This window comes from Colletotrichum higginsianum, chromosome 6 (genome assembly GCF_001672515.1).
Source record: "Colletotrichum higginsianum IMI 349063 chromosome 6, whole genome shotgun sequence".
Lineage (NCBI taxonomy): Eukaryota > Fungi > Ascomycota > Sordariomycetes > Glomerellales > Glomerellaceae > Colletotrichum > Colletotrichum higginsianum.
Window position 1 is genome coordinate 828,681 of NC_030959.1, and position 15,251 is coordinate 843,931.

General features: G+C 55.6%; 2 protein-coding genes across 2 annotated transcripts; one reads left to right on the forward strand and one right to left on the reverse strand.

Annotated features, from left to right (window-relative positions):
- Nucleotides 1–455: 455 nt before the first annotated feature.
- On the forward strand, nt 456–1,281 carry CH63R_08669 (Membrane protein; the record flags this gene model as incomplete). The annotated part of the gene is made up of 2 exons (XM_018303643.1): nt 456–591; nt 662–1,281. The coding sequence occupies 2 exons, from the start codon at nt 456–458 to the stop codon at nt 1,279–1,281; spliced, it is 756 nt and encodes a 251-aa protein (XP_018155666.1).
- Nucleotides 1,282–12,766: 11,485 nt separating this feature from the next.
- On the reverse strand, nt 12,767–13,152 carry CH63R_08670 (uncharacterized protein; the record flags this gene model as incomplete). Its single annotated transcript, XM_018303644.1, is given in 2 exon segments — nt 12,767–12,881; nt 12,887–13,152. Coding segments are annotated over 2 exon segments (381 nt in total).
- Nucleotides 13,153–15,251: the final 2,099 nt, after the last annotated feature.

A 15,251-nucleotide genomic window follows, 5' to 3' on the forward strand; every position in this document is an offset into this window, starting at 1 on the left:
GCTGCTGCTTACTGGGGCCACATCATTGGCCACATCTCTTTGATAGACCCACCTCCCAAAACTTTCTCACCGACGCTGGTTCCTGCCCAATTCAGAGGCCACCGGGAGTTGTGAAGGGACTTGAGCGTCCATAATCCTACTCTTTTTGCAATTCCAGTTTTCTTTCCTTTCTTTGTCCGTCTCTTCGACTTCAAATTTTAAAACGTCCTTGTCTTACTCTTCTTGTTCCAGCAAAGAAGATAAGAGAGAAAGAATCAACCCGGAACTGCTGGTGCTTGGCCACCTCATGTCAAACCACGGTAGCCTTGAAGCACGAAGATTTCAACCCGGGAGCATCCTTCGGTGCTCATCGATCGCATTCAATCGCATGAGTATAGCCACGTCTTGATCACCTGCAAAACGTATCACCTTGGTCGGCCGACCGGATCTGTTTCGATCGACAAATCTCACTCAAAATGGAATTTCAAAGAGTTGATGACGAATCGGAAATGGAAGACCAGACTGAAGCGAGCGAGCTGGGTCCCGTTCAACCTCCGGCAGCCGAAGCCAAGCGCTCGCTGCGCCATGCTAACGTCTACGATGCCGTCGCAGGTAAGCACTTGATGAATCAACCAGACCCCCTCTCCCCCGTCATTTGAACGCGATGCCAATCATTGCACAGGTCGGATCACTTTTGAGAGCAAATCGGATGCCGCCGTCAAGGACGGGAAGAGGCCCGACACCAATGCCAAACCGCCCAAGCTGAGCAGACATCCCGTCAACGCTTCTGCCCTGGCCCCCGAGGAGGTGCTGTTTCGCCGCAAGGCCGCACCTGAGCGCTTTGCCGAGTTCGATCTCTACATGGCGCACGAGCGGAACCTGTTGGCTGACAGCCCTGCAACGCTGCCAGACTCTGACCTCCTCAAGTCCATCCACTCATACACCAGCCACTTCTACTCTGCCCTGGGCGGTGCCGAGCGCAATCCCTCGTACCAAGTCGGCCGCCGAAACATTGATGAGAGAAGCATGGACGAGTCGGCTCTGCTGGCCTTTGGCATTCTGCTTGAGGAAGCCGGCAGAGATGTATTGGGAAACAAAGGAGACATGGTCTTCACTGAAGGCCTGGAAATCTCCTCAAACGCCAACCCATCTTCGGACTCACGCACTACCGCCGACCCCCCGAGTCAACCTCTGGCCGCTCACTCGAGCCCCCATCAGTCGTCTGTTGACTTCATCGACCATGGCTCATGGAAAAGGGCTCCCAAACGCCGAAAATTTACGACCGATCTCGACGACTTCTAGAGTCCCGCCAGATCTTGCTGTGTTCACGCCGTTGGCTCCGATGCCCAACGCCCCAAATCGAAGCCCCTGACGATTGTTGGCTTGTTGGTACTTTTTCTGTTGGTCGCCGTTGCCAGCATCCCGCAAAAAGAATGGATCTTCGCTGGTTGATCAGGGAATAATCGTACCACGGCAACTTGGCAGATGGTACCGCAATGTACCAGGACATCTGTTGATCTGCACCATACCAAGCCCTGTTTTCTCCTGAAATTTGGAGCACAAACATATCAGCCTGCAAAGTCAACGTCAGGAAGCACCGTTTAAATAAGCCCGAGTGCGTGACTTGCAGAGGGCTCTACGCCCGAGCCTAGCCGACCAATCCCAACTACACAAATCTGCTAGTCGCCAGCTGCTTTCCATCTATCAACCCCATTCCTACGACAGATCGAGACGGGTTTGGCCGTTGGACCACTACAATAGCCTGTTGACTTGGACAAGTGCAATCAGAGCTGTTTAGCTAGCGCCCCCACTTACATTTGGTTGTCTTTCCTCCTGTCGTCGCAACCAGATCTGCGCGCCTGAACCCAGAGAGAACTTTCCTGGGGCACTTGGTTCCTTGACTGTTCCTGCTACGATTGTATAAATGACGTCGCCGGCACGCGCTGGACGCTGCTCCTTTGAGCATGCTCTCTGCTAAGAAACATTTGTTGGGAGGCCACTCACATCGTGCAAACACGGCGCAGACCGGGACAAACCTGGAAGTTGTTTGCTTTCACCCCTCGATGATGGTCGCCCCCGCCGGTTTGCGCGTCAACTGCTGATTGATACAGTCTGCTATTAGCCGTTTTTGTATCACACAATTTAGACGCAAAGGGGTTTGGCGAACCAAAAGACACCGGTCGCCCATCGAATTGCGAAGCGGTGGATATGGCTGGCGAGAACAGCACTTCCATACGTGTGGGACGCTGACGTTGCCGGCCTCGACAAGAGCGATGTCATCCATGGATACAAACGTCGGCAGTACAGCGGATCTTCTCTCGCCTCCCGGTCTATTGCTGAGCCCCGAATGGAGGTAACATGACAGAAATAGCAACGCCCTTTGCGTTTCGTTCGTTACACACGGCTTGCGGCATCCCGTTAAGAGCGAAGAGCTCGCCACTAGGACCCAAGCATGGTGGCAACAGCTACTTTGCAAACTCTCAAAAGACTTGGTTTTGACAACTATTTTGGTCTGCGGTCCAAAAGTCACTCGTTTGTCGCTGTACTTGCGGCTCGACAGACATGCCACGCATACCACCGACAATACAATCCAGCCACCAACGGTGTGCATTGATTCACGTTAAGCGCCTCCGCACGCTGGACGCTCCGGCCGTTGTTACGAAGTTTTCATTTGGCAGAGATGGCCGACACCCTGATACAAGTGGAAGCCTTCGTTCATCCTGCTTCGGGCTCAGCGTTGGGGATCCACCGAGATACTGACTGAAACAAACACAAAGCGAGCGACCAAAATCGGACCTAGGTCGCTGGCCTCAGAGTCCAGCCAAACTTGCCGGCGATGGTTGTTTCGAGATCCGAGAAGACCTCACTGGACGCTTCGTGTCTGTCATTGACCGCCATCAAGTGACACCCGGCGCATCGGGCCCGAAGTGGAGGTGGGCACGGGCGTGTGTGGCTTTCCTGATGTCGGCGTGGGGGACTCATCCGGCACGCAGCCCGATCATTTCCTCCGGCCATGCCTGCTGTTGGGCGAAGGGGGCTTTTCTCGACGATATCGGTGGCGAAACAACATTGACGGATCCGCTTCTCGTCCAGCAGAGAGGTAGAATAGTGTAGCAACCAAGGCCGCAGCGCCATGCCCTCACGTCAAGTTTGCCGGCATCGGACAGCAAGTCTCTGGTTCAGGGGATCATTTGAAATGGCATCTGAGGAAGAATTTGCTGAGGCCACCCACTGATCAATCCAAAAACCCCTAAAGTGGCATGAAAGGGGACTGCAACCCCCCTTCCGAGGTCTGATCGTATCTTCCTGACTAGGTATCGTATGGGGGACCAGGGATTGGCGTGGCCTCCTTCGACAGGCATGGTGACTAGGACAAGAGGAGACACTGGGATTCTTTACCCTACTTGCAGTCTTTCGCGTCTTGCTGCACTCAGCAAGTTGCGCGCGCATTTCGATACAGTCCACGGAAACCCCTCTCACGAAATCACCTTGGGAGGCGAAATTTTTGCCCATGGCGACGACACTAACGCTGGCGGAGACATTTAGGGGCTCACTATCTGAAGGAGGCATCGTGCGGTCGCCTAACAGCAATGAAGTCGGAAATGCCGCCCGTGATTGTGGTTGGGCATCGAGATCAGCATTTGACGACCTTGCGACGAAAGTTTGTTGTACCATGTATAATTCGCATTGACCGCTTGACAGCCCTCGCGCAACGGAACCCCTTGACCGGTTGATGGGATCTCCCAGACTCCCACCCTGCTTTGCAACACTTAGGCATCACGGCTGAGCGTCGAGTTTTACTCATCCCTGGCGGGCCACGCGATCCGCAAGGGGGCGTATCACAGTTTCGGTGCCGGTCTCGTCATGTGACTGTCGATGCAACAACAGTGTGCAGTGCTCTTTACACCTCCTATGTGGTAATCCGGCAGCATCTCGTCAACGTCGGCAATACCTCTGGACGGACTGGGTGTCATGCTCGGAGAGGGGCAAATGGATTCGACGGTGGGCCGCGCAACTGTCCATATTACCGGTCACGGTAGTCTAACTGCAGGTGGTTCTCACTACAACAGCAGATCACGGCAGCAGAATCATCAAGTTTTTTTTTTTCTTTTTCTTTTTTTCCCTTGCCTCTTTCTCTCTATTCGAAAAACGACGGCATCACTCACGAGAATGATCGTCGCGTCACAGCCAAATACGTGACTACGCTGGTGTTTCCTCTTCGTGGCCCATCTCTCCGGGGGTTCTTTGGCTAAGGCGCACACCAAGTCTCCGGCCATTGGGTTTCGCGACTGCTTGATATACGCAAGGTAAATAGGGCTAGCTGTCGGCACGGCATCTACCGACGAGCGCAGAAAAAGAAAAGAAGAAAAAAAAAAGAAGAAGAAGAAGCGAAGCAGGCATGTCCCAGCCATCCTGAGCTGGGCCATAGTATCCGCACCAGTACAACATCGGGACGGAGGGGAGTATTCGTACTTGTTTGCTCCAAATTCGCAAGAATTGCACGCTCACCGACGGTTCTTTTTCTATCGAAGTGGACCGGCGGCCAGTTTCAGATTATGGCGTGGCGACAACGCTGTTCTACAAGTAGTGTCGGTGGGTGGAACGGCGGTCCATCCTTCTAGAGCTCTCGGCGCCGGAGCTAAAACTGGATTTCGTCTCGAGGAATGGAGTTCATAAGCCATTCTAGTGTACGGATATTGTCTAGTGTATTGGCAGCCCTCTCTGGCCCCGCCTTGTGTCGAAGCTGGACCCGGCGTCTCGTTAGCTACGGCACAAAAGTTTTGCTTGTGCGGAGTACGAAGCGCATACGGCACACAATAACGATGCGCCGCCTCCTCCACGTGGCTGCCAGTCCTGACCGACATCTCGCTGTTTGACTGCGGCGGGGTTTGCGGATACATGCCGCATTTTTAAAGCCAGGGAGAGGGCAACGGCATTGTCAAGGACCGGCTAGACGCCGTGGTTGCTATTCTCAGACGTAGGGTGCTCCGCTCTCGTTGGAGTACTTCTTTTCCCGCCTATGGCGCTGTCTCCGAAATTTGGACGCCATGCGAGAGAGAGGAAGAAGTCCTCGTGCAGCTTGGGATCTTCTTCACAAGGCCGATTGAAAATCAATGTCATAACACGGGTCGTAAAGCCTGCCCCGATGACCGGCAAATCTCACACCCGGAAACTTGCGTGAAAACAACTGGACGACATTGTCATCTTGTCCGATCATGACGACTGATGCCCGCTCTTGGTCTCGACATGACGGTAACGGCCTACACACAAAGTACTTGCAGCAATGCAATGCACAATTGGAGAAGGGATCAAGCCTGGACGTTGACCGACTTCCCTCACCGCCGAGGCTCCGGGCCGGCTTCTGTCCAGGACAGCCCTGTGAGAAAGTGACCGGCAAAGGGATTTGAGCTTCCATTGTGGGGCCGCTTCGAGGTTCGAAGTCATTCATCTGTCCTGCAGGCTACACGATTCTGAGAAATGATACAAGCGTGGGATGACGGGCGGACCATGCAATCTTTTTGCTGGCACCGTTGTATCGGAATCAACCTTCAACTGCCATTGGGTACACACCTTGATACCCTGGGCAAGTTCAAGTCATTGTGGCCGGGTCTCCGAATTCTCCAAAGGAGCAAGGCGCCGCGGTGGTCGATGATAACCCTTCCGAAAGTAAAAACTTCCTGTCCGCCGAGGCAGTGTGGCAGGTGTCATTGGGCAGGACGAAACCTTTTGCAACGAATGCTGTACTCGTAACGGGCGTACGATAAACAATCAGACGACTTATACGATGTAGCCGCCGACGTAATAACAGTGCAACATGGCATGGCTCGGCTCATCTCGGGCGACCTAGGCCGTAATCATGACAGCTGTTTGACACACGGCCAACGTCGTCAGGTGTCATTTAAAATCAAGCCAAAGAAGAAGGCAAAACGATGGTGGCATCTCGTGGAACGAATCCGACTCCGTTCAACTTACTGCCCGCCGTCCGACGTCGACCGGTGAGTATGGACGCGCCAGGTTGAGGGGTAGGGGGGGGGGGGGGGGGGGGGTGAACAGGAAGCGCAATGCCAGACTGGCATATGAATTCTGCAACATGGCCGCCTGGACTTCATCAAGGTCCCGGCAGGCCCTGGTAAACCTTCGTCCCCAGTCTACGGTGCGCCAATTTCCGGATCTCTAACGTCTCCTCGGATTTCCGCTTTGAGTCTTTGGGGCAGGCAGAAGGCGGTGCCAGTCAGTTAGCACGGGAAAAGTCAACTTGCAATCACCGATTTCGATCCATCCACGCAAGGTCTCGTTGCCGAAGGGGGAGATGCCGGGCTTCGGCGTCGTTTGCCTGCCCGTCTACCTGTCTTCCTGTCTGCTTTGCCTGCCTGCGTATGTGACTGCGTAAGGCCTCCGGCCTGCTTTTTTGGGCGTCATGCCCGGCTGATGAGTGTGGCTGCGTACGAAGTAGGCTCGTTTCGGGACGGCCAGGAACGGTAGCAGGCTTCGCGATGGACAAACTTCGGTCGTCAATGCAAACTATTGGGCGCGAACCCTGTCGATCTCACGACTAGACTCGCTCCCCGCATTCCGCGCCAGACTGGAAAAACAAAGCCGTTTCTCTTTCGCGGGCACGCCTCTGGAGCTCAAGTACGGATAGCCTTACACTACGGATACTCATGGGCGGTTGTAAGCCGAGACGGGACGAACAGAAGTCCAGTTTCCGCCTTCCCCGGCCGGCCGAGCCCGCCGACCAACGATCCTTGAGTTTCTCTACGGCTGATTCTGGAACCCAGAGGTTGTGTGCCCCCCCCCCACTCCCTTGTCATCTTGTCGCTGGAACACTTCCCATCCAGCAACAGCGTACGAGACGTCGGTTTCCGATCCCGTGACTTGATGGTGGATTCGTTCTCGGATACTCACGAAGGCCCTATCTCTGGCGTGCTTGATGTGCAGTGCGTGGCTCTCTGCTGCACACCCTCCTGCAGCTAAGCACACGGACGTCGAGGGGGCAGGTTGGCAGGCTCTTAGGGCAGGGAAAAGGCCTAGCAATGCAACCTCTTTGACTCAAACTCACGCCATTTTCGGTACTATTTATCGAGTGCGCTACAGAATAGCTGCTCGAACGCAAGGGGATATTGTTGCATAAGGCGGCAAGGCCTAGCTACTATTACTACTACACACAGTAGGCGCCAGGAAACGGTCCACACGGGCTCGAACCAGACGGCCGATCACGCTGATGGACGAGAAGATTAAGCATCCGGGATACGTTGTTGCGGGCTGAGACTCAACGGCGGAACTCCTGCGCCCCAGAACTCTAGCAAGCGATCATTCCCACTGACAAGAGACGACGAAAAAATTGGAGAGCTCTTCGAGCACGGTTTCCTGGCAAGAAACCGGTCAGGCTGAGGAGGGGGTGCGTGCAAGATCTTCCTCGACGGCAGTTGTATGTACTGCAGTCGGGGTCCCGAAAACCCGCGCAATCCCCTCGCGCCGTGAGGGAATTGGGCAGCGGGCTTCGGTTTCCCAACGACGTTGCTGGGGTTCGGGTGGGCGGTCGCACAAGACCAACATCTATCTGTCTGCCGATTTGACTTGGAACCTCGAGCCCAGCCAGTTGGATGTGCGCTTCCCCTCTCTTATCGTCGACCATACGGCCCACTGGCGGTCGACGAAAACCCGCAGATCACGAACTCTCCTCACCGTAGTAAAGATTACAAAAGGCGGTGACTGATTCGAGGCCAGCAACAAAGCTCGGCGACTGCGTGTTCGTGATGTTCACGTCATGTTTGAGGGGAAGGGGGAGAGAGAGAGGGAGACGAGAGAGAGGAGACGCAGGGTGGTGCAGAGAGTTGTGCACACCAGTGTCGACATGACTAGAGACGGGCATCTCATTGGACATCAATAGGTCAATTTCGGCATGTTTCCTGCTCTGTCTATCTCTTTTCTGCATGCTCGATGAGATACCGCGTTCAACCAGCCATGGGTGACGGTAACGGCGTGTCTGGGGCACATGATATCGGCATGTCTGTCAGCAGCTGAGTAAAAGGTATTTTCGATCACGAAGCTACCTCATTTCGGCAGAGCCTGGTCGGTTATCAGGTCTTTGGTCTGCCCAGCAGCCGATTCGACCAACCGAGCCCTTGTCACACATGGGTGGTCAATATTGTCGGAGCGGGCTCCGAACGACTTTCATCCGCTCAGCCGCCTTAACCTTGCCGAGAACGGACTATGCTGTAGCGAGGGGTTCGAAATCAAAAATTTTCTTTGACGCTCCTTCGACAAGGACGTGGAAGTACCGGCAAGAAACGCTGAGGCGTCGTCGTTGGGTGTGCTGGTTGACACGATCAGGGAGCCCCGTCAGGCAGACACCCATAAAGGTCAAGCATGACAAGGCCGACGAAGGGGATACGAACTCGATGCAGTGGAAAGCGGCAGCGTGGGGTGCCTATTTGCGGACGGGAGGGGGAGAATGGGTATGGAGGCCGTTACACAAATCGCAATGAACACGAACCCTCCTGTTGCAGGTCTTTCACCATCTAGCCATGGACGGACAAGTCGACAACGACTGTGGTCGGACCATTTCATCACGGCGGCTCTCGAACGTCACGGGATGCTCTGATGATAGAAAAACCTCCGGCGACGAACTGCAGATGCCGACAGCTTGCGTACAGGGAACAAGCTTGGACGGGGTTGATAAGGACACGCGAGTTGGGTGTGTACGAGATACGACTTGTGTGGCTGACATGGCTGGCATTCATTGTCACGTTTGCTCTACCTGTCTGCAGGAGCATCACTCCCTCCGCCCCGCGGGTTGCCCTGTGCCGTGATGCCTTTGGCTCTGTGCGTACGCCTCACTGTGCAGCCTCGCCGACAAAGAGCAGCCAACGGCTAGCAACACGTTGACTTGGGTGGAGCATCATCGATCCTCGGTTGGATTCGCCCCTTCAGCGATGACGGAGCTTTGTGCTCGGGTTTAGTCTCGGCAGCCATTGACCCGTTCCGAGTGACGAGCAGCTGACCAACAAGCAGCCTGCAGCGGCAGTGCAGCACAGCATGCCTCAGCCGTCCATAGGATTGGGCAGGGCGGCAGCCCGTTGCGGGCCACCCGGGCCCGGCACATCACTCATCGGCAGTCGCATTCTGTCGCGCGCAGTATCTTGCGTCCATCTTACCCTGCAGCAAAGGCCCCGATGAGCTGTCAGCTCTCGACAGTCTCTATGGTTCGCGGAGTGACGAGATGTCCCATGTGACCGACCTTGGGGGAGGGTTCGGGCGTGGGTTGCAACGAGGAACAACACAGAGCCTCTCGGTCGGGCGTGACGCAACTTTTGAGCACTGACGAGCAACCGAACATGGCTGCTGTACGGTAACGGGTACACTACACGAGACGCACCAAGGTCCGAACGGCCCGAGTGGGAGGGGAGAGAGAGGCAGAGGTGCCTTGAGAGTGGCGGCGGCATCGTTGATGATGGCCCGGCCAACACAACCCGTCATAACCCCACGAAAGCTAGTTTCCCCATGACACGGAATGGATGGGCGACGTCTACAGAGAACCTAGTGCTGTAGGAATGGTGAGGAGCAGAATATGGGCAGACTTTGGGGCCCACGGACGGTGAACATTCCACGTGCGGCGAAGCTCGCCGGCCCTGCCGAATCGGAACCCGGGGGGCACGGACACAAGATGACGGCCAGGTTCCTCAGGGAGTGTGTGTGTGAGAGAGAGGAAGAGAGAGAGAGAGAGAGAGAGAGAGAGCGCATGGCGCAACCGATTCTGATCATGAAGGCATGTGGGCACCATGGCTCTCAACTTCTGGACGTTTTATTTGGGGGTGGCAGGCCGACGTTGAGGAAACTCGGCAAACGGCCGTACGGACACTTTCGCGGTGTAGCGAGGTTCGCTTCGCACCTTGGCAAATCTCCTGGGGCAGACGACGAGAGAGATACCTGTTCCTCCAAAGGGGGGGAGGGGGGTGGTCGCCGCAATCACCACTACCAGTGACGGTCACAACTCACCACAAACTCCGAGACATCGTCTTCTTTGCGAAAGTTACAGGGCAGAACTGGGCGCTCTCTCTTCTGAGTGGGAATGCGGACCGACCGAGCAGTGGTGGGCGGGAGGAGGTGAGTGATTGAGTGGTTGAGTGAGTAAAGTGAGTGAGTAAGTGAGCGTCAGGACTCGGCGCACGCTGCAACCCTTCCTTCTTCTTCCCCCCCTTTCCGTTTTCTTTTCTTTTTCCATCTTTTTTTGGGAGACGCGGAGGTGGGGGAGGAGGGAAAAGAAGGAAAAAAAGGAAAAATTTCAACGTCGTGCTGGGCTCCTGGGCTCAACCCACCGGCAGCCGCTTGCTCCACCGACCGTCGTGGGAAACCCATCTTCTTGCCGAGTCACGACAAGGCGTGAGGAATGAAGACTCATGTTCTGTTCTTGGTCTTTGGGAATTGATGACACTGACCGAGACCGAGAGGAGATATGGACATCATGGGTGTTGATAGAGCCTCCGACGACAGAGAAGGCCTCCTCAGCTTCTCCAAGTCGAGAGCCGTCGAGAGTCGAGTCGGGCGGGGACGGGCATCAAAGTACCGAGTACGGAGTCTCGTCCGGATTTTGGGACGCGATCCGCGCGTCGACGGACGGGGTTGGCGAGTACCGAATACGTGGGTTTGGGGAGGACGGAGTAGCCGCCGGCCAGCCAGCCATATTGGAGAAGATTTGCAGCATAATGAGAGGCGGCTGGCCGGGACTTGAGGAATACCTCGCACTCTCCACCCGGCCTCGCCAAACGCGAGTTCACCACCATGTCCCGAGGCCATCGCGCGCTAGGCCAGATGATTTGGAGGAGGGTTGAGAGAGTCTCAAGCCTTGACCGAACCGGCCGACAATAAGGCAGCGTTCTCTCGGCTGCGATCCAAAAGGGGAGGGAGAGGAAGCTCCAACAGCTAGGCTTTCCCATCTCTCCCCCGCCTACACCCCCCTCCCCCCTTTGGCGCCGTTGCGAACACCGCCATCAGCCAGGAGAGGCTTGGAGTTCCTTGCGGGTTGTTGCGACGAGGCCAGAAGGAGTAAGAGCTTGATTCAGGCTCAGGCTCGGGCGTAAGCTCAGACTCAAACAATCGAGTCACAAGACCAAATAAAAAAAAAGGGAGCAAGCAAGCAAGGCGCCTTTTGGGACGGTGGACTGGACGGAGAATGGAAACACTTCTTTCGACTGCGCATCAGAGTTTCCTCGGCAAACGAAGCCTGCCTGCTCGTATCCGTACGATGATGTACACATACACTGCACTGCACTGCACTGCTTACTGTACAGGTTTACAAGTAGGTACTTCAATTGTACCTTACTTACAGACTCGATGTCAACGTCAAACTCTCTCAGCCCGGTCGGACCTCAGCTCCAACCATTCAGAGAGTGAATTCAACTCACCACCACCACCAGGAACACCACCACATACAATGTACTGTGTGTTCCGGCCGACTGTTGCATCTGTCTCGGGTGTGCCCCTCCCCCTCCATTTCGGCAGCGAACCCACGACGACGACGAGTTCACGACTGACTGACGGGGCCAGCAGCAGCAGGAACAGCATATATCCTTGCTCCCCTTGCTTCTTCGCACGTAACCTCAGCAAGCAAAAGGTCCTTTGCACCCGTCATCATGATCATCACCACCACCAGCTCTGCCAGCTCCGTGAGCAACTCTAAAAAGTGGTGGTCGCCGAAGAGCAGTAGAAGTCGAAGCATAAGCAGAAGCAGAAGCAGAAGCACAAAAAAGAGCAATATCCCTTTTGTCTCCCCGCACGCCCCCTGGCCCCTCGGCCGTCGACCCCTCCATTCCCCCCCCCCCCCATTCCATCCTATCTATCCCTATCTGATCCCGCGGCCACATGCACAATGTCTCGCTGCGCTGCTTGCTGCTCAACCCTCCCCCAGGACCCCTCGAGACAAGCTAGGCAGGCAGGCAGGCAGGGCCCTCTGAGCGCCCCGAGAGTTTCTTCCCCCCTCCATCCTCCACCCCCCCCGGGCATTTGCTTTCCAGGTACCGGTCCCTTGGACCGCCGAGTCGGCGCATGTTTGCTTCCAAACGTCTTCCGCCACACTAAATCGCAGCTGCTGGGCGGAGGCTTCCTATACCTGTATAATTTGTACACACACAATCGCCCTCGCGCTGGCCATTGTCCTTTTCTTTGGAGGGGTGTTTCCTCCCCTCCCCTCCCTTCCTTCCCAGGACGAGGCGTGTGCTGCTTTGTCGGCGTCCTGACAAACAACAGCCTCGAACGCAGATAGAAGTGTGTGAGTGTGTGTGTGTGTGTGTGTGTGTGAGAGAGAGAGAGAGAGAGAGAGAGAGAGAGAGAGAGAGAAAGAGACACACACAAGAGACTGACACGACGTTGCCACACCTAGAAGGCGGGGAGAGCAGGCACTGTGTTTGGGATAACGTCTTCGCTAAGATAACGTCGTCGGCGCTTGTTTTCTCCACGACTCGAGCACGCACTCGATTCACTTTTTCGCCTTTGACTTCGCCTGCTTTGGGGACGGGACGGACGGGAGGGTTGACACCGTAATGCCCGCTGTCTGCCGTCTGCCAATGTAGCGGTCGGCGTGAACCATGACAGAAACATGCATACACTCACAAAAAAAACAACCCCAAGATATCGCGCAGCAGCTGCGCAGCACCAGCACCAGCATAGCACAGCTCAGCTCAGCTCAGCTCAGCTCAGCTCAGCTCAGCTCAGTTCAGTTCAGTTCAGCGGTCAAGTGACGATGGAGCTGATTCCCCGCAGGGATGAAGCGATGCATTACCTACCCAACCTATCCCCATTGCTCCGCCGTCATTTTCTTGTCCGCCGCCTCGGGTCGCGCGCGCATCGTCTTGACTTGGCACCCGTCAACGGCAACTCGACTCGACTCGCGCGGGCCGACGGGGCTCACCGGCAAAGACGAAGAAGAGAGGGGGCGTGGGCATCCTCGAGCAGCTCCTGAGAGAGAGAGAGAGAGTGTCTCCAGAAAAAGAGAGGGAAAAAAAGAAAAAGCGGAACCTCGTCATTCCTCTGCTCGGGCGTTTGCCAGGAAAGCAAATTTCCCTGTCGAGCCCCGTGACCCTCCTTATACCCAGTTTGTCTGGCACGGAGGCTGGAGGCTGGAGGCTGGAGCAGGAGCATGGGCCATGATGATCCAGACTGAATGCGCCGTTCCATGACTTGTGTCGAGGAAGGACTAGAGACACCAAGAGAAGGCAAATATAAAAAAATATATAAAATAAAAACATGAGACCCCGCGGAGGAGAGAGGGGTTGGTCAGATGGCAGCAGGACGGACCCGTGGCTGAGTGGATGGGCCATCCATGGTTCGAGTCGCTGGCCCCCCGCCTCTTTTTCGCTTCCGACAGCTCCTCCTCCGGGCGGCGCGTCCCGTCCGGGCTGGCATTGTGCCTTGGGAAGCCGCCGAGGAACTTGTCGGAAGACTGGTGGAAGACTGGGAGAGAGAGAGAGAGAGAGAGAGAGAGAGAGAGAGTGTGTGTGTGTGTGTGTGTGCGCGCGCGTGCGAGACAAAGAGAGAGAGGGCGGTGTCGTCGGGAGTATGAGTCGGTCAGCTCTGCCGGTCACCGCCCATCCCTGACTACGGTACGGATACTACGAGGCGTGCGACAAACCTTAGCTACGGGAGAGAGCACGATGTACAGGTAGTCGAGGAGGAGTCTCTGCCCCAGACATACTTGGGCACGCCCACGCGGTGTGTTGGTGTCTGGCATGCAGCATTCGGATACTTGGTACGCATCCATGAATGAACCATGAATGAACCATGAATGAACCATGACACAGATGGTATCCCGCCGTCCAGGTACGCAGTGCGGCCCACATACAAAATAGAGCAGAGCAGAGCAGAGCAGAGCAGAAGTGAATTCCCAGTCTGAAGGGCATGCCCGAGAGTTTCCCGGGGGAGGAGGAGGGCCAAGCAAAAGCATCGAGAGACGTCCCGTGACGGTATGGTACAGACGGCCGGTACTCTCTAGGCGGTTCAGCACCTGCAGGTCGAGCGTTCGTACCATGCCTTGGTGTGTACATGACATGACAGCCCACCCCCCCCGGTCTCCTTTCTTGGGGCCAGGAACGCACGCACTTGCTGGCGGCGCGTGGTGGAGGTGGAGGTGAGAAGAAACGGCTGCGATGCTATCGACACGCCCTCCCTTCGCTCTCGTCTCGTCTTTCTCGCTCGCACGAAGATCCCCCCCCTCTTACCCTGGTCAGACCTCCTCCTCACCCCCTCCAATCCCAGCTGGTCGTCGCCGCCGCTACTTGTGTGCCTTCTTTGGGGGGGGGTTCTGTCCTGCTTTCTTTTTCTTCAATCAATTTTTTTTTCCCTTTCTCCGGGGGTCTGTTTTTCCTCAAGTGCTGCCAAGTACACACAATGCGACCTACGAGTTCCATACCCCATCCTGGCTGTTTCTCTGAGACCCCTGAAACGCAAAGGAAGGGGGAGAAGGGGGGGTCTGAGAGAGGAAGAGAGAGGAAAAGAGTTAAAAGAGAAAGAGTGATGGATACTCTGTACTCTGTACAGAATACAGAATAGAGAGAGAGAGAGAGAGTCAGACCGCCTTCAAAGTGTGGTGGGTGTGTCCATTTTCTGCCTCCAACTTTTTTTTCTTGTATCCATGGCTCCCCACACACACACACACATGCTCGCTATATTCACACGCCCCTCTGTCGGTACTTGATACCTTCCCAAGCATCACTACTGTCACGCTAGAGCACGTAACCTCTACCTCACTCCACTCATCTCTTGTCTTGGGGCGGGTAAAGTGTGTGGTGGTGTACTTGGATGGTGGGTGGTGTGCATAGCAAGGCGGCCTGGAAAACTCCATCTCCATCCCCATCACCCACTATCCTCCGCCTGCCGCCGCCGCTAGACAATTTGACCTTTTTCCTCGCTCGTGCTTTTTTTTTTTCTTACCACCTCCCACGTCGCGAAAGAGAGAAAGTGAATGAGAGAGACAGAGGCAGAGACAGAGACAGAGACATACAGAGAGAGAGACACACACACACGCACACACACGGAGAGAAACACGGAGAGAAACACGGAGAGAAAGACAGAGGAAAAGAGATAGAGATCCCTCCCCCACCTCGCTCGCATCTTTTACCCGACGACAGCGCGAGAGAAAGAGAGAACCACACAGACAGACGGACAGACAGGCTGACTGACTGACTGACTGACTCCAGACTCTTCTCAGATAGAGACGAGTCTCCATCTCCATCTCCATCACTGCCCAACGTCAACGCGGCGCTGATCCCCGCCCCTCG